At 37.7% G+C, this 20,064-nt stretch overlaps 2 protein-coding genes across 9 annotated transcripts in view; both read right to left on the reverse strand.

The window, feature by feature from the left end:
- Nucleotides 1-13,813, reverse strand: part of rasgrp3 (RAS guanyl releasing protein 3 (calcium and DAG-regulated)) — a 41,168-nt gene extending 27,355 nt beyond the window's left edge. For 3 of the 5 annotated variants that reach the window (XM_054600192.1, XM_054600191.1, XM_054600188.1), the window contains exon 1: nt 9,128-9,391. The gene's annotated coding sequence lies outside the window, so the exon portion shown is untranslated. Of the gene's footprint in view, nt 1-3,873; nt 4,052-9,127; nt 9,392-13,676 lie in introns of those variants that run through there. The other 2 variants (XM_054600190.1, XM_054600189.1) reach the window with 2 other exon arrangements.
- Nucleotides 13,814-17,779: 3,966 nt separating this feature from the next.
- Nucleotides 17,780-20,064, reverse strand: part of ltbp1 (latent transforming growth factor beta binding protein 1) — a 112,890-nt gene continuing 110,605 nt past the window's right edge. For all 4 annotated transcript variants that reach the window (XM_054599687.1, XM_054599686.1, XM_054599685.1 and 1 more), the window contains one exon: nt 17,780-20,003. In XM_054599687.1, coding sequence (XP_054455662.1) covers nt 19,819-20,003 — 185 coding nt within the window. In that variant the 3' untranslated portion in view covers nt 17,780-19,818. The remainder of the gene's footprint in view (nt 20,004-20,064) is intronic.

The following is a 20,064-nucleotide window of genomic DNA, read 5'->3' on the forward strand; positions in this document are numbered from 1 at the left end:
AGTTTAAAAGTCTTGGTTTGATGAGGGGCTGTGCTGCTTGGAATATCTGTATCGTAGGATCAGCAGCCAACCACAGTATTCAGGTAGCTGCATGAGGATTAGCAGTACATTGTGGGGGCTGGGGAGCTGGGGACTCTGGGGGTTTGAACCTTGTTAGTAGTTTAGTATGTAATCAGCTGCCATCAACTTGGTGTGGCAAAACATACGTCGCTGGCCGAAATCCAATTTATTCTGTGTCAACATCAGCAATCAGTGTGTCTGTGTGTTTGTCTCTGTGTGTACATAGTTAAATAAATGAAGACATTGTTCCTTGACTATAAATGGATACGATCTTAAAAGGGACAATGCTTAGATGTGGTTATTCCTCCTGTGTGATTTAAGTGCTATCGTCACCCAAAATATCATATTCATAAGTAATACTAAGAGCACTGTAGTAGCCTTTGACTTATGAATGGTTCTAACATATTTATACATGTGAATGCGATGGAGTAACTTGATATTCGGCCTCTCTCAGTCAAGGATGCAGACGTGTGTCCTTTCAATCAGCATCCCCAGAGAGGCTTGCTGCAGTAATAAGTGTAGATAACTACCAATGGATTATGCTGCTGATGGAAAATATTCATAGATACATAGCATCAATGCTGCATTGTTGCATAAATGTCTTTGCTATGATCACTGATACCCATAGATGTCAATAACCTAACTGATAACTAAATACATCTTCAATAATTATAAACAATTGTAAGAGAAGCCAAAGATACCCCACTTTAGAAACGATGAAAACCACTTAACACCAGAGAAGTGTCGAAGTGCAATATCTATGGCAAGCTGTGGGGGCAGCTCCGAGCTCAGCGAGCTTTGTTCATTTAAATCATCATCCAAGTGTGGCCAAACAAAGAGTACCGACATAGTTTGACTTTTGCCGGCCAGCGAAGTCCTGTGGCAAGAATTTCGTCTGCAGTCAAGCTGCAATTTGACACTGTGTTTTTGGCGCAGTCTTGTAGCCCAATATGAAAGGTACCATGTGTTTGAAAAAGTCTCACTAGGTGAATGATTTTAACCTTGTTAGCTAAAGGACCTATTTAAAGACATTTATGGCAATCATGTGAGCATACAGTTGCTGACAATTTTTACAATACATATAGAGCAACATTATCACTCATTTGGAGTTGTGCTTCTGGACACCTGATCAAGTAAGGCATATTCACCGTCCTGTTGGCTCTATATGATCGCCACCAACTCTTGAGCGAAATATCTGGTGCAAAAGCTGCTAAATGCTCCACTATGTCCACCAGTTAGTCTCCAACTGTGTCTTTCTGCTGCTTGATGCAGGACAGGTTGTCTACAGCAGGTTTATCAGAGCTTTTTTCACAGCAGCCTGCTGCCATTGGAAACAAGGTTGATGAGAGCAGTGACAGTGAACCAATTTATTGTCATTGTACAACACATGGTTGCACAACAAAATGTAGTTGTGGTCCCTTTATGCTACACAAGTACAACAAATAAAACAGCAGTTCATTCCAATAGTGCGTTTTTTAAATTTGCACCAGAAGGAACGTAAACAGCAGCAACAAAACACTGGTGAATTCTCTGGGCAGATAACATGACCTGCAACTTAAAAATTCGACATGGAAACAAGGTCCATGCGGGTCATTAAACCAAAACAATGAGCTCAAAGATACTAAAATTGCTCATAGAGCTCCTACGTTTATTTTTCCTTAGGTTTCTTTCATTTTACCCTGTTACAGGGATTTGGAAAGGAGTTTTCCATATGCGAAGAAGGTTTGAAAAGATAGAACAGATTAAATGCCCTGAGGCAAATTTGTGATAATATATAGTGAGTTTATTAGTGAACTATTTGTTACAGTCACGTGATCATGCACACTCCAAGTTACAAAAATTCTCGCTTCACTACAGCGAGTATAAACTAAGCTTTATGCGTTTGAAACACAAAGTGACTAGTTTTATATTTTTTAAAAACGTATTCTTAATGACTGGCCTTGCTAGGTGCTTGTGAGGGTCCTAAATCCTTGTTTATTCATTAACCATTAAGCAATAACAGTTGTGAGTATGGCAAACTTTTGGAATCTGTTTTCAGGAGCATAGAGACAGCTCAAAATAGATTTTCCATCTGTCCATTATTTATACTTGCTTATCTTGCAGGGTCACAAGCGGGGAGAGGTTGTGTGTGTATTATCCATTGCACAACAACAGAAGTTGTTGAGACATTCAAGCACTTGTCAAAATCATCTGTGCCAAATCTTTCACCATTCTATTTACAGATCCACACCAGTGTGATATGCTACTTTAAGAACAAATATTAAAATAACATAGAAAAATTGGTAACAGATAGTTTAAAATATGGGTAAAAGCAAATAATTTGGCCAATGGCTTTTTGTTATTATATCATAACTGGTTAGATTGACATGACATTTGCGAGAAGAGGGTGATTCCAATGATTTCGGTAATCCACTGTCCATTATTAAAGCACAGCTGGGCCAAAATTTCCCATCGTCATAGTCAAGGTCACTCAAACTTGATTTCCATTACATCTGTTTTTGAAGTATATTCTCCCGAGAGGATACTTTCTAAAAATATCACATTACAATTTTATGTATGTGAAAAAATAGCATCTGAAATAAAAATAATAATAAAAATCACAGTATGATACATAAATTTCATGTTCAGCATTTAGAATCAAATCCCGGTTTTAAGAGTAATATCACACATTCACACCTACTGGAAATGAAAAGTCTTCAAACCTGCATGTCTTACGTGTGTGGGAGAAAACCATAGCCCCAAGAGGAAACCCACATAGACACTCCTCACAGAAAGCCCCTAGCCAGTCAATACAGCAGTGCTTGCCTGTTTCTTTCACAATTTCAAATCTAATGAAATTTCTTGCATTAATAGCTGACTGGTTGTTGAAGCTTGTACTTAGGAAAGGACTCATTTGTTGGTCTTGATCTTGACTCAATCTCAACTGCTTGGTGTTGAACTTTTTGTGGACATAAGAGCTCTCTGGAGTGAGTGGGATTTAAATGTCACTGTTAAAGTCAAAGCATACACCAAATATGAAGCAATTGTATTAATAAAAGTAAAATGACTACAATGATCTTTAAATTGAAGAAAGGACAATTCATGCTGCTTGCTACGGACAGTGTGACGCATAAATGCCTCACAAACAACAAGTCATTCTGAAACTTTCAAAGTGTTCTCTTTTACTTTGTCAGTGTGGACATCACGCTGCTTTCACGGTGCGTAAAACATTAATGTGTTATATGTAAATTGCTACGGGATATACACACTGACACATTCCTATGTTTTTCTTCCTTTTGATTTCACAGCTCAGCTGTGCATGTTACAGTCAGCTGTGCCCTTTAGCATGACTTGTGCTTTCTGCCTCCACAATGGGTCACTGTGTGTCTGCCTCTGGTTTGCCGATGCGTCATTGTGTGTTTTATGCATCGTCTATGGACATAGAGGGATTTTAGGTGCACACACGGACTTACATTCAGACAGAACGTACAATACAAATGCAAAGACATAATCTGCATACACACACAGTACATCTCTTAAAAGCCACACCACATTAAATAATTTTCAGCAAATACCAGTGTAACAAAGTAAGACCGAGACTCAAGACCAACTTTGACTTGTACTTCTTAACACAGCTGCTTCAGCCCAACAATGACAGCATTAACGACACCAAATGAAGCCTGTTAGCTGAAAACCTACTTGCTAAAACTGTCCATCCAATTTTGTTCATTCATCTTGAAAGGCAAAAGCCAGCCCCTAAATGTTCCAGAAACTTTCGGTTATAAACATCACACAAACTTCATAATCTGGATTTCCCAAGCAGTCAAAACTTACCCCCTGAACAGCAGCTTAAGAGTAACCATCCAGGCGAAAGATCAGTCCCTTTACTGAGATATCTGCAACTGCTGCTGGATGCTGCAGGCTGCTACTGGCTGTCAAGTAGAGAGACTCCCATGGGGGAGCTTATACTACGCTACAGTATGACCTCCTCCTCGTGTTGGTAAACACAGCAGCCTGGAGCAGTAGCAGTCCTGCCATGTGACCTTATCCACACACACACACACACACACACACACACACACACACACACACACACACACACACACACACACACACACACACACACACACACACACACACACACACACACACACACACACACACACACAAACATCAGGTTTATTACATTTGTGAGAACCTTCCACTGATTACACTTTACCCTAGCCTTAATCCAACTATCCCTAAATGTCTAAATCCTAACTTGCATGATTTGGGAGGATGAACAAATTGTTATAGATCAAAGTAAAAATAAAGTGAGAAGTGTGCTCCTAATCACAGCCAATTTTTATATATATATTATATATATATATATATATATATATATATATATATATATATATATACAATATGGTATATATACCATAGCATATACAAAGTAATTGACATCAAAGTCCAAGAAGCATTGCAGGGAAGGATTATATTAGGGATACAATTAGATGATCATCAATAGGGAAATTATGCTCAAATGTAATTAAAAAAGACTGATGGCCGCACAAATCAATTAAAATCTATTGTATAAATGCACCTTTGATATTTTACATATCTCTGCGTAGCCTGCAATAATAACAAAATCAGTGAAATTGGTATTCAGTTTTCTCCTCAACATATAGCTATCTTAAATAAATGTGAGTACGCTGGTCTGAAGTGTGCACGAGGTGAGCACATCCTTCCTTTATAAATACCAGGTTATGTGTGAGAAAAGGCATACCCAGGTTTTTTGTGCGCACACATCGTTTAGCTGTATCTACTGTTAAAAAAACCTTTTCCACTTCCTGTACATAACGAAATGAACAGCACCCCTGTGCACTAGTGTCACTCCACTTAAACCTGTGCTGAACTTACCCCATGTAGGACTACTTTACAACATACACATCTTGCAGGATAGAGACCTACAGTAAGTTCCTTACAACACTATGCTGTTTGTTCCGAAGTAAAACACAACTGTACCTGCAGTAAATAAGTAAGTTCCCCAAACCTGAAGTCTGCAGGTGGCACCTTGCATGGTAGCCCCTGTCATCAGTGTATGAATGGGTAAATGATGAAATGTAGTGTAGAAGCGCTTTAAGTGGTCAGAAGACTAGAACAGCGCTATACAAGTGCAGTCCATTTACCATTTACTAGCAATACATCACACATAGTAGTTTAATCCAATACACAATGACCAGTGTAGCTTTAATATATGACTTAACTGCATTCATATAACTGTTTTCATAAAAACTGATAAAAGGAGATTTTGTCCTTTTAATTAAAAATATTTTAATATTTAGGCTGATAAAAAGTTAATGATGTAATGGAGGAAATTCATTTCTTTAGAAGAAAGCAAAAGTGTGTTTTTTTAAGCAACCAGATGTAAACAATGTAAAATACATCACAGAGATGGATTATTTTCAGTGTAGCTACATGAATAGTTGTAGGATCCTTCAAAAGTGCACCACTGACTGCACTCCTTTTTATAACCAAAACCCTGCTTCATGCTTGTTGAAGCAGGGTGCTTATGGAAGGAAAATGTAAAATTCTTAGTTGTTCTCACAAGGATGCAAATGCTAGCAGACTCAGTGAACAGAGAGAAATGGATATGACGTTCAGAGCCGACTAGACTGGTTGGAGTCATGTGTAGTCTGCTGCTGGAGACAGATGTTACATCGACCTTGGGTTCAGACAGCTGGTACAACGGCTTAAGCAGATGGCCTCTGAGTTTATGACTGTGTGTTTGTGTGTGTGTTCTCACAGCCACTCATATGTCTTATTTCATCAGTGAGTGCATAGCTTCGACAGCATGCTTAGATAGTGTGGTTAATCTATTGCATTCTGTCCATCCTGGGAGAAGGATCCCTCCTCTGTCGTTCTCCCAGAGGTTTCTTCCTTTTTTCTCCCTGTTAAAGGGGTTTTTAGGGGAGTTTTTCCTGTGGATGTGAGGGAAGGACAGAGGATGTGAGGGTGTAAGGACAGAGGATGTGAGGGTGTAAGGACAGAGGATGTGAGGGTCTAAGGACAGAGGATGTGAGGGTGTAAGGACAGAGGATGTGAGGGTGTAAGGACAGAGGATGATAAGGACAGAGGATGTGAGGGTGTAAGGACAGAGGATGTCGCATGTGCACAGATTGTAAAGCCCTCTGAGGCAAATTTGTAATTTGTGATTCTGGGCTATACAAAATAAACTGAATTGAATTGAATTGAATTAATCCACCAACAGTACTTCATTAGCTTTTAATAAAATGTGATTACAGCAATAAAAAACTGATGCATATTGCATGTGTTTATATACCATTTCCATTCATCCCCGATAATCTCATTCATCCTTTAATATTGCCTCGGGCTTACTTTTCACATTTTATCAACCTAAAACCTAAAAAATCACTGAAATGGAATATTTTTCCCAAGTTAGTGTTGTGGTCTAGTATGTAGCACAGATTGTTGAGCCCAATAAAGAGTAAACTGGTCTCTTTAGCTGCTGTAATGCTCCACCAGTAAGTCTCTAACTGTGTCTTCTGCTGTTTGCTGCTGAGCAGCGTTCAAAGTGGGTTTTTAGAGGTTTTCGTCACGGTTAAGATGTGGACCATAAAACCAAAATATTCAATTTATTCAAAGAAAAACTTTGGTTACGGCATTTTGAAATCATGGAAAGAAAATATATATTCTTTGAGTATTCTAAAAAAGTGACATTGAAGGAGTAAGTGTTGTGCATTTGCAGAATGTGAAGCAAGAAATGGCCAGGTACATCTGACGTGCCAGATCAATTTGATCCTTGAACATGCACATAAAATAAACCCATAGTTACTTGCGGCATGCATGTAACTATGGGTTTATTTTAGAATGTGAGGACATCATTTTGGAACAAACTCAGTGCAAAAAATCAGTCATACTCCAAAAAGTTGTCTTACAGTGAAAAAGTGTTAAAAAGTATCACTTTTACAAACTAGTATAGTTCGACTAGATGCCTCCTTAAACATGGAGATGTTCTGAGATCCAAATTCATTTGCACATTAATGATGGTGCACTGCAGCCTTTTGATGCCCTTTGTAGAGATACTTGACATTCTGTTGAGTGAGGACACTTTGTTGAGCATAAGCCAAATGAAACTGGAGCTCACAGCTTCACTTTATTTATTGAGTCCAAGTGCCAACGCTTCAGTTTCTTTTTAGTCTTACAAAGATAAAGATGTACAAAGACACCCATTTGCTCCCAGTAAATAAAGAAGAGCCAGTGTTCAAGTTTTCTTTTGGACCCCATTACCAAAGGACTTTGTTCTATTCTACGTCCACTCATCCCTTTCAAGGAGCACTGATCCACTGAGCTGATATACTGATGTCCAATTGAGAACCTAATCAGGGACCATAAAGACAAACAGGAAACTCTGTATGTGGAGCTACATTAACTATCACACTGACCAGTTACCAGTGAAGGTTACCAGTTTCCTGATGATAAGATCAGTCACTATTCCACCTTCCACTTCATTTTTTTTCAATTCAATTAAATTTTTTGTAGAGCCCAAAATCATCATACTCAAATTTGCCTCAGAGGGCTTTACAATCTGTACTCACTTTAGAATTTGAATCAACTCACATTGTATCAACATTGAGCTTTACCACATTCTAATATAATACTGTAGGGATAGAGAAATGTTAATGTGTAAGAACCAGTCAGACTGTATAAAGTCTTTGCATGTGGATGTTTGCATTTTGGTGATGAAAATCGGTACAGAAGGATAGTGTACAGGTGAGGGGAAAAGGACACAGAGGGTAGAGGAAAGAGACAAAGACGAGACAAGCTTCCAAAAAATCCTTCCAAACACAGGAAGTCTGGATGGGACCAAATTGGCCGATTATTCCAAGGTTCAAGCCTTGGTTGTCCTATACTTCAAATGACGTGCTACTTCATTACATTTAAAGGACAAATATTACTGAGCCCACTGAAAATTTGATATCCAGGATTTCAAACACAATGGACAGTGTACAAATCTGGCCACAATTTAGCACATTGACAACACCCATTATGAGATTCTTTCTCTAAGGCCACTTGCATTGTTGCCCTTCTAGGTGCCAGAACTGTACACACTGTGTACACACTAGAGAGGCAGTTAATGACACATTTGTCATCCTCAAAAATAACTTTCAATCTATTTTTTTTATTCAGGGGATCTCCCCATGTGTATAATGTGTAACCCTATTCCACAACTTACACACACAAAAATGTTTGGTCCTTAATTATGATAATGTATTAAGTTAAAATAAATAACACAAAGTGAAACTGAAAGGCACTTGTCCAGAATTAAATATTCCTATAACTGCAGCAATAAGTTTGAAGATGAGAGCAAAGACTCCTGTCTTCTAACTCACATGCACGTAGAGCCAACAAAAGACAAAGCCTTGTCATGCAGCTCTCATACTTGCACGCTTTAATACGTCGGTAACTTTATCCTTGCACATATCTCAAATTAAAGATTACTACAAACAATCACCTGTGCCAACCCGAAAACAAATGATGTAGAGGATGACGGTTTGTGTTTTTTTATAGATTCAATGTAGTATCAGTTTCATAGTAAAAACAGAAAGAAAAGCTAACATTTGACAATAAGTGTACTGTTCATTGGATGTCCATGGGTTAGTTATGTGACTTCTCTCTATTTATCTCCTCATTTGGGAGACATTGATTGTATTCATGGTTACCGGCTATCACACAAATACATACCGCCATGTCCAGTGCAAGTAGCAGTTTGAAATACCGTACCAAGGACAAAAACTAAATTCAGCATATCCATGTCAACTACCACAAGACAATCAAAGCCACACAACTATGACTGAGTGTCCCACTAAATATCTGGCAGATCAGAACGATTTTACATCACATCAATGTCCATCCAAACCAGCACTATGTGCAATTAAAAAACATTCAAATTCACATTACAGCTGACATTAGAATATACTTTAGGTCCTTTTTTTACAAAACCATTCAGGTTGTCACTATGGATGACAAAATTGTTTTTTAATGTTCCCATTCAAACATTTCCGCAACCATGTATGCACCTTACCTCAACTTAGACTTCCAACCAGAGAAGATCTACCAGCAGACCACATAGATCCTTTTAAACATGTTCATATATAGATCCACCTTTTGTCTGTTCAATCCACATCAAAACCCAAATCCAGCAGGGTCCAAAAGGCTGCTACTGAAACCAGCATAGCTGGTCTGGTGACTCCTTATTCTTTCTTCAGTTGGCCCTCTATCATTCCAAAGCGCTTTGTTTGTCTGAGCCATATAGAGTAGGCCTACTGCTGCGTATAAAGCCACCACTGATCCCAGTGTCTGAGTTGTTTGTCTGAATGGCCGCTAGACTTCCTTCAATTCTTTCCCAACATAGTTTTCCTGCCTGTGTTGGTTGGTTTCCCTGGACTGAGCTAAATATAGGGACACACAAGGTAATGTGGAAAAGAGCAGAGCAGGAAATGTATCACAATATGCTTGTGCGCACACATCTCTGTTTGTTTCTGTGTGTCTTCCTGTCTGAAATCCCAACAACATTCATGATAACTTTGTTAGTCAAATGTCCAGTTGACAGCGTAATTGCATGTTAACAGAATTGAAGGCGATTTGTTTTTTTCTTTTCTGAGAGTAATTTTCTACATCTACTAGTACAGGGTGCAGGAAATGTGTATATGTTTGCGTCTGTGTGTGTGTGTGTGTGTGTGTGTGTGTGTGTGTGTGTGTGTGTGTGTGTGTGTGTGTGTGTGTGTATGTATTTGTACAGCTATCTTTGTGAGGACAAAGATAGCTGTACAACTGTTAGATCTTCAGAGCGAAGACATTTTTTAAAAGTGGGGACAGTTAGGGAATGCACTATGTCAATGAGTGTCCTCAAACAGATGTAAGTACAAGGTTGTATGTATGTGTGTGTGTGTGTGTGTGTGTGTGTGTGTGTGTGTGTGTGTGTGTGTGTGTGTGTGTGTGTGTGTGTGTGTGTGTGAGTGTGTGTGTGTCCACATTGTTGCTCTGTGCTTGTGTGAGAGGGTCAACCCATCCCATATTCCCCTGTAATGACGTTGTACACATTGTTTTGTCTCTCATGGCTTCTAAAAATGGCTGCCTAAACAAAAACACTGGCTGCACATCCTGCTGCCTGAAAAAAAAGAATTGAACTCTAGCTTTTATTGTCTCTCAAACATTTTCAACAAAGGGCTGTATGACAGGTACTGTGGAGACATTGGATTCTGTGTCATTTACAGTAGTTTCAGGTCAAAAGGAGATTTTTTTTTTGATTTCCTAATTGATGAATTTGGTCATGTGTATGTAACAGAGATAACACCAATACTATGACATAATAAGTCGATGTGTATGGTGAAATGATGATGTTTTGTACCCCATCCATTAACAAATTCATTATTTCTTTTAAATTGAATATATATAGTATAGCCGAAAATCACAAATTCGCCCCAGAGGGCTTTACAATCTATACACATGGAACATTCTCAGTTCAAGAACCCTCACATCGGTACAGGAAAAAATCCCCCGCAAAAAACCTTCAAGGGGGTGAAAAAAAGGAATATACCTTAGGGAGAGCAACAGAGGAGGGATCCTTCTCCCAGGATGGACAGAATGCAATAGATGTCATGTGTACAGTATTGCAATGACTGGTGTGGTGAAGATGCTATGTCCCAGTTTAAACTTTCAAAGTACTTCCAAGATGTTAGTGGATATGTTCTGATATTCTAAGTGTATATATTCACATGCCCATGTGTACATTGAAAAACCTATTGTCCATACTGGGGGCCATGGTCACTTCCTAATATGATTCTAATGTAAGGATACATCCACACTGCCATGTGGTTTAAAAATGCATAACTCTTGCTAGGTTCATGCCCAGCGTCCACTCTGCAGGTTTTACAACCCCTAAAACAGATATGTTTGAAAACATTGCTGAAGCTGCTTTAGTTTGAGAACTCCAGGGTTTGTTTTAGTCTGGACGGGCAAAAACAGAGACCTTTGAAAAAGATGATGCAGACACCCACGTTATCAGTCACGATGTGTCCTTCTCTGATTGGTCATCCCCATATCATGTGACCCTTTTCAGGAAGAAAACAAATGACATCAGCTTCGATTCAGTGGTTAATTAAACATGGATAACGAAATTACGGGCTTTGCTGACCTTGCTGTTCACGCTAATATCTGTTGCTCAGTTAAATTCTGCTACTGTCTACATGCGCATGAGGGTAGCTATTAATCCAGCAGTGTTATCAACTCTTGTCATGTGATATGCGTTTTCTGTTTTGATGAGAAAACATATTCAGTGATATATATATATATATATATATATATATATATATATACATATATATATATATATTAAAAATATATTTAAAAAAAACAGAAAAAGAAATCTGGGAGGATGTAGGATTATACATTTTAAGAGACCTGACCTTGGCCACTTACTCATACACAAGAATGTTGCTGGAACCTTGAGTTAGACTGACTAGCATATCATTTTGGTTCTGATCATTTGTATTTTAGGAACAGAAGTGACAAGTTTCTTGATGTTAAACTCCGACAAAACAGAAGTTATCCTACTAGGCCCAGATGACCTTCGAAATCAATTATCTAACGGTATAGTTTCTCTAGATGGCATTGCTCTGGCATCCAGCACTACTGTTAAGAACCTCTGAGTTATCTTTGATCAGGATCTCTCTTTTAACTCTTAAATAAAACAGATCTCAAGGATAGCCTTTTTTCATCTATGTAACATTTCGAAAATCAGGCAAATCCTGTCTCAAAGCGATGCAGAAAAACTAGTTCATGCATTTGTTTCCTCTAGACTAGATTACTGTAACTCCTTATTATCAGGCTGCTCTAATAGGTCTCTTAAATCTCTACAGTTGATCCAGAATGCTGCAGCAAGTGTTCTAACAAAAACTAAGAAAAGAGATCATATTACTCCAGTATTAGCTTCTCTGCACTGGCTCCCTGTTAAATCAAGAATAGAATTTAAAATTCTTCTACTCACCTACAAAGCTCTAACTGGCCAGGCACCGTCTTATCTTAAGGAACTTATAGTTCCATATTTCCCAACTAGAAAGCTGCGCTCAATCAATGCAGGGTTACTTGTGGTTCCTAGAGTGTATAAAAGTAGGATGGGAGCCAGAGCCTTCAGTTATCAGGCTCCTCTTCTGTGGAACCAGGTTCCAGTTTCAGTCCGGGGGGCAGACACACTCACCACTTTTAAGAGCAGGCTTAAGACCTTCCTTTTTGATAGCGCTTATAGTTAGGGCTGGTTCAGGTTCGCCTTGGTCCACCCCCTAGATATGCTGCTATATGCCTAGACAGCTGGGGGACTACCTAGGATACACTGAGCTCCTCTCTCCTCTTCTCTCCCTCCTTCTTTATGTATTAATCTCCTATTTATGCACATTACTAATTTTGCTTCTTCCCCGGAGTCCTTGTGCTTTCTCGCCTCGCAGGTTCCCAGGAATCGGGGTTATATTTGGACTGTCATCGTGCCACCTGCTGAGGCCCTGCTGACACCCACTACTACTACCACTATCATTATTAGTCACATTACTATTATTATTGCCTGTACTATTACGCTTATTGACTTTGCTTCTACCCTGGATTCTTTGTGCTTTCTCGCTTCGCAGGCTTCTATTAATCGTGGCTGTACCTGGACTGTGGTCATGCCTCCTGCTATGGCCCTGCTGACACCAACTGCTACTATCATTATTATTATTAGTCACATTACTATTACTATTACCTGTACCATTACACATATTAGCTTTGCTTCCACCCTGAAGCCAGTTTTTGCTTTCTCGCTTCGCAGGTTTCCATGAATCGTTGTGGTACCTGGACCGTGGTCGTGCCTCCTGCTGTGAGCCGACTGACACCCACTGCTACTTCGATTTATTATTATTAGTCACATTACTATTACTATTCCCTATTTCATAATTATAATTCTACTATAATAATTGCTGCTGTTATTATAAGTAGTCTTCATTTTTGTCCTTCGTTACTCTGCTTACTACTCTTATTATATGAATAATTTATGTCATATACATTGAATGTGTTGTATCTCTGTTATGCTGCTCATTCTGTACACATAACATCTATTGCATTCTGTCCATCCTGGGAGAAGGATCCCTCCTCTGTCGTTCTCCCAGAGGTTTCTTCCTTTTTTCTCCCTGTTAAAAGGGTTTTTTAGGGGGTTTTTTTCCTGTGCCGATGTGAGGGGGAAGGACAGAGGATGTCACATGTGCACAGATTGTAAAGCCCTCTGAGGCAAATTTGTAATTTGTGATTCTGGGCTATACAAAATAAACTGAATTTAATTTAATTGATAGTTAACATTCCTGAAATCAAAAGGCCACAACTCCAGTGACAAAACAAAGACTAAAAGGACTAAAATATAACAAGTCCACAGTATCACCTACTTTGTAGCAAAGATTGTTGCAAAATGTATAATAAATATATATAATGAATTATTTATTTAACACTACCTCCAAAATAAACCTGTTGTTTTAATATATATATGAGTTTTGCAGCTTAAAGCTAAAATAACGTTCTTTTTTCCCCAGACACAACCCATCAGGACGCCTTACCTTACTTACTGTGACCCAGACAAACAGTAAAGCGTGATGACCTCTGTCACGTGAATCTTAATCCCATATTATCAGTGCTCCTAAGTATAGCCAATTATCAGAATTAGTCAGAATTTACTTTAAGTGCTGCAGGTTAACTCTCGTTCTCCATAACTCCCACAAACACTCTCCCTCACGTTTTCACTCACTCACAGTCTATAAATAGATTCAGAGTTTACTGGAAACAAAGGTTGGTGTGCTGGACAGCTCTGCAAATATCACTGAGTAGCCTTGTGACAGATACAGACAGAGGGGAGGAGCAGACACCACCAGAGAGACAGACATAATCTTATCCAAATGGAAAATGAACATGTTCTTCTGCTATTGATTCAACTGTTGGACAGTCTCATGTAAGAATATACAGGTTCAATATTCAAAAAAATATTGTAGGCCAAGTAGTATGACCAGTTTGGTGCTCTAGACAATATTTTAGCTTCTGCCCCTGCATCACAACCAATTTAAGGCTTATTCCTTTTCTTCTAAGACCAAAAAGCCATAATTTGCACAGCCAAAGAACATCCTTATCAGGTAAATTTAAATATAGTTAATTCTTGACCAGGGAAAGGAAAGTTTTTTTTGCAGTTTCTTAATTACAATTACAAAAGAAGGTCAGAGAGAAAAAGAGAATAACAAATCAGAGATTTCCAAAGAGCCAGCAAATATACAAGGCTGAAGAGAGACAGGTGAAACCAATCAGGACGGGGGAGACAATCAACAAAAGCAGGAAGACACACAAGGCAATCTCTTTAAAAAAGATAGGAAACATGAGGAGAGAACTTCAAAATGAAAAAGGAAACAGGCAAAACAAAACCCAATACTATGACAATCACCCACTTAACTGCATTTAATATAACACCTAAACACCAAAGTAAACTAACATAGAGACAGATGTGTAATCTGTCTGAAGAAAAAGTATCCAGATAGCTTCACATCTTAACGTTGTCAAAATAAATAGGCCACAAAATAAATCTATACATGAGGCCCCATCCACCACTTCTATGAAAATAAAAATTATAATTATAATAACAACAACAACAACAACAACAACAATAATAATAATAATAATAATAATAATAATAATAATAATAATAATAATAATGATGAATAATGAAATACTTTATAGGTAGGAAGTCTATGGTTGTCATAGTCCTAGAAGGGCAAGCTCATCATACTGTTTCCTGTAGCTGGTATGAAGAGTGTGCATGTTACCTGAATCAAAGACCTTAGGTGTTATTCCGGTGGTGTTGGGTGTAGCTGAGCTGTCAGCATTTTTCGGGGGTTGCTGAGTTCCAGGACTGGATGGTCCTGCGTTACACAGGTCCAGAAGACCCCTCTCCTGGCAGGCTTTACTTGCCTCAGCAGTGGATTTGAACAGCAGGGTCCTCTGTAACAACGGATTAGATTATTAGGTTTTTACAATTATTTCAAACAGCATACGTTTGGTGTTCCTGTTTTTTGTGGTCTCATTGTGTTTTTTGCTGCCGTGTTTGCATTGTTTCCTTTTTCAGTTGGCCTAGTTTACAAACCTGGAGATTATGGGTCTTTACTTTAACAAAAAATAATTGAAAAGTCACTGACAATGAAAACAGAAACACTGGGCATAATCCATAACCATCACTTTCCTAGAGGTTTTTTAAAGGTCATACACAACACACAATAAAGTACCGTTATGAGAAAAAACACAACATATTTAATTTCATGGCATGGCTGTAGCTGAGGACAACAAGGAAATTCTCTCTTATAAGGTTTTAGATTATCTCAGACCTCATGATAAAATATAGATTTATTTTCATTTCCGTACTTTCTCTTATGATATCTTATATCCAGCAATATAGTTGATCTAGTTATATATAATTGATCTAGTTATATAAAAAAGAAAAAAACATTGCAGGCAGCATATTATTTTAGCTTCAACATATTAACATAAATTCCATAATGGCTAAAAAACAAATGTATAAAAATAATATTTCTTCCTATATTCAACACTTTAAATAATGAAAGCACTTGCAAATTACAATTTATTACAAGATGGAAAAAATATACTTTTGTGTTTCACTTTTAAGATTTAATTTAACTTATTTTGACAAAATAAACCAAAACTCTGACAATTGAGGGAGATCTTGGGTAGATAATAGAAGTAGTAGAATAGTAGATAGACACAATTTAAATCATACCCACAGACCATAAAGGTTTCTGGTTTGAATTTAAATCAAACACTATTACTAAGCTTGTTTACAAGATATTTTGGGAATGCTAATAATCTATAGAGGAAACCATAAAGTGCATCTTTGGATGGATAGGAAAAACAACACTGAATGGAAAGGTTAATGACCCTTCCAGTCCGTAAAGAATTCATTATCAGTAACTGATCAGTTTGGGTTACTTTCAAACAAATTCCTCCCAAATCCAAACTGTTGACTGTCTGATTTTTAGTTGCTCTCTCATTTTCAGGTGATAAACACATCAGACTGCTACTCAAAACTATGTTGTGTTTCTGCCGTCTCAGCCAACTTAATCTTTGAGTTTTAGTTATTTATAACTTTAATTATTTTCAAAAGCTACAAATGTCCACAGAAACGTCAACACATTCTCACTACCAACTTGTCAAATACTGTAGCTTAAGCAGTGGTCCTAGGCTTCAAACTATGAGGCACTACATACCCCTCTAGAGACAGTTTAAAATGTGGCGTTTCAAGTTTTGGCTCCTTACATGCATAGTGTCTTTTCATAATAAACTTCTGTGTTCACAGGAAGCACAGTTTCCACTCGTTACATGCGTACAGTCTCTTCTCAAAGTAAACTTCCAACATTGGTTGACTGTTTTTTAGGTTTACTTAACCGACAGAACTACTTGGTTGACCAGTCCCTCCTCATCTCTCAACCACCCCACACGGACTGTCACACTGTTTAAAAGAGGTCAGTTTCTCTGAAGTCTAATAATGATGTGAATGGGTTTACATTGGAGATAGTTGAAAGCCTGGTGTGTCCCATACAGACCCTAAATGGGTCCTCGGTGCGTCGGTATCAGACGCTGAGGGGCACTACTAAGCTGTGGTATCTGATGCGTTGGAAGTGAGAATGGATTGGAGTCATACAAGAGGTCAAACCCCAAACACCATCCCCTGACCTTGAGCTAAACCTAAGTAGATTTGATAAGGGATTTAAATGGATTTCGATTTGATAATATGCTATCAAACCCTATTGCCAAGCCTCAAAAGAATTAGCAGCTTCTACGGTGTTTATGGACTGAAATCGAGATTTGAAAAGTCATGTCCTTTGTTATGGGTTCTTCAACAATCTCCTGAAGGAAAATGCTTTGGGTAAAGCAAAGGTTTTAAATTCCCTCTTTGTGTTATGATCTCTCCCCTGTAGCCCATCAAGGAGACACTATCCAGGCATTAAAAACACTTTCTTTGGAAGATATCCTATAATGTTGGCATTGAACAAGAACTGAGGATTTTGTCCCCTATCACTCACACAATAATAATCCTTTAATGGTGTTAAAACAGCGAATACAAATTATGATTACAGCAAGAAAATCCTATTTTAATGTTCATCTGGAAACCTGACTATTGTTTTAGACTTAGAAATTGTGAACCTATCGTTTAAGTCATTTAGCACCTGTGTAGTGTGCATTCTGCATGTGTAATGAATTAATTATATTACTTAGAAAATGAAGGTATCCCCCAAAATGTTATCGGAAGTGGAATATAACTCTGTCAAAGGGAGATCAAGCTGTGTATATTACTCAAGACTTCACTTACATATCTTAAACACTTCATAGCTTCACAGAAAACTTTGAACCTTTTGCAGTGACAAGAATGAATGCAGGCCAATACTAAACTAAGTATTGGTGCTTGATGTCTAAGTTAAATTCATTCTATTTGACACTAGTGGAAGATATAAAGACATGCATATTAATAAGAGATGTAGCCTTTGCAATGACAACCTTTCACAATTTGTTCAAATGTAGAAAATTGCAAACATGGTGAAAAATAGAAATAGCACTTGCCAATGCATGATGTTTCAAACAGCAAAAACTGAGAGGCCAGCCAATGCAAATATCACAATTTGTGGTTTATTACCAAGGAGTTTAATGTACACTGTAATATGAATTCATAGAAAAAGCTATTTATCATTTACAAATTACAAATAAATCAGCTGTTTTCTCCACTCTTTGTTTAAATGTACACACGTTTATCCACTCCCATCGCTGTCCCATAGCAGCTTTACAACCTTGCAAAACTAAGAGAATTATGAAAAATAAAAATGCATTTCAGTCATCTCAACATACCCTCTGTATATGTTGAAGGACGGAAGAAAGGAAGCAATACCATGAAACTCAAAGTCTTTTAGTTCTTTGTGAGACACAGACACAAGGCATTGTATTATGTCTCGGAAAATAAGTCGTTTTATAATTGCATTTTACCATTCTTACAAAACAGAGACAACATCGAACAAAAAGCTTACACCAAAGGTTTTAAATTCGCAACTTTCTTCATAACATCAACATGTGCATATTACAGGATTTGGCGAGCTGTAGTGTAGCAAAAAGCTTTTATTTATGGCAGACAGAGGGATGGCACTGTTAGCACACAGTTGGCGTCTTCACATAATTAAATATCCACAATCAGTTTGACTGGGTAGAAAAAACAACTGGATCCCCCAGCACAAGGTTTGTCGATACATTAAATGAGCAATTGGGCTCTAACACACATAAAACGCTACTTAAGAACAAAATAAGACACAAACTTAGAAAAGCAAGAGACAAAACATACATTTTCACCACATAGTAGATTAAGTTTAATCTTCATCTCAAGTAAATTACTGTTTGTTTCATGTAGTGTGTATGTTTTACAGTGCAGAATATATGGGCTTTGATTAATAAGTATGTGTGTGTTTCTGTGTTTGTTGTATTTCTATACTTTTATGGACCAGATGTCCCCTCATAGATCAAAAAAAGTGAAGCTCTTAAAGACATACTAGCTGATCTGCACCTCTTTGAGTTCCTCATTTAAAATATAGTAATGTATAGTATGTAGATAAAGTTTAGGGCAAAGTTGTTTGGCTTTAATTTAGCATTTACCTCTTGATTTAAACAATTACAATGTTAAATGCATAAACCATTATTAAACATAACTTAACATTTATCATTAGGGACTCAATCAAATGTTGAGCCAAGTAAGTTGATTTTTTTACTCCGGGAGGACTATAAATATATATGTTGGTAGAAATTTCGTAATGATACTTTCAAGAAAAACGTATGAGCCACGCTAGAACAAGGGATGGCAATGTCAGCTGACATGTCTTTGGTGATCACGTTAAAATGTCACATGTCCAATGCTTTGGTTTATGATTACATACCCCTAGAACTAATGACAGTCCAGCCTCAGCTGCGATTTCAGATTTATGCTATTAAGCAAATACTAGCATTCAAACATGCCCAAAACTAACAGCAAACATTGCAAATATTATACCTACATGAGACTGTAGACTTATTGGCTAAGTCCAAAATTATACCATATTTACCCTTAACCATTTTATGTTAATGTCTCTAAATATTACACATAATGCTTTCAAAACTTCCAATTGGAATGAAATAATGGTTATTCTGGCATATAACCTACTTTTTGCTAAAAAAAATAAATTTGATTGATATATTAAGATATCTTGTTTTTCTTCTTGATGTTGCTTTTTTTTAATTAGGTCATAACATTGGGAGTCCGTTTTAATATATAGGACAGGTATATCGTAAAAACACCACTAAAATTATGAAAAACACAAAACAACACTTTGAAAAAAAAATCCATAGTGATGTAGAGCAGAATAAGAACTATATTCAATTAAAGGCAGGTTTAAGGTTCATGTTTTTGAGGTTTGATTTTGATTTTGGGCAAAGACTGGAAATAGTACTTTAACAGTTTAAAAGGTACACCCCCTGAGGTGTTTTGGGATTTATGAGTGCTATTGGACACTTTACCAAACCGGGTTCAACTTTAGGTTAAGTGTTGAGGGTTTTTGCAGTTGCTAAATGTCGCTGGATGTCCTCACAAGTATAGCAATACAAGCTTGTGTGTGTGGCTTTAGTGTCTCTTGTCGCCCCTTAGTGTCCGTCCATGCTCACTGTGCGTGTTGATGTTTGGTGAGTTGCTGCCACACAGTAGTTGGGTTTGTCAGAGGCAGTGAAGCCTGGCAGACACACACACTGATAGGAGCCCACTGTGTTGATGCACTTTGCATTTTTACACAAGGACATCCGATTGTTTAGCTCTGAACACTCGTTCAAATCTGTGGACAGAGGACGACAGATATGACAGATATTTAAAAGTTATGTTATGTTTTTCTATGT

This window comes from Anoplopoma fimbria, chromosome 6, assembly GCF_027596085.1.
Source record: "Anoplopoma fimbria isolate UVic2021 breed Golden Eagle Sablefish chromosome 6, Afim_UVic_2022, whole genome shotgun sequence".
Taxonomy (NCBI): domain Eukaryota; kingdom Metazoa; phylum Chordata; class Actinopteri; order Perciformes; family Anoplopomatidae; genus Anoplopoma; species Anoplopoma fimbria.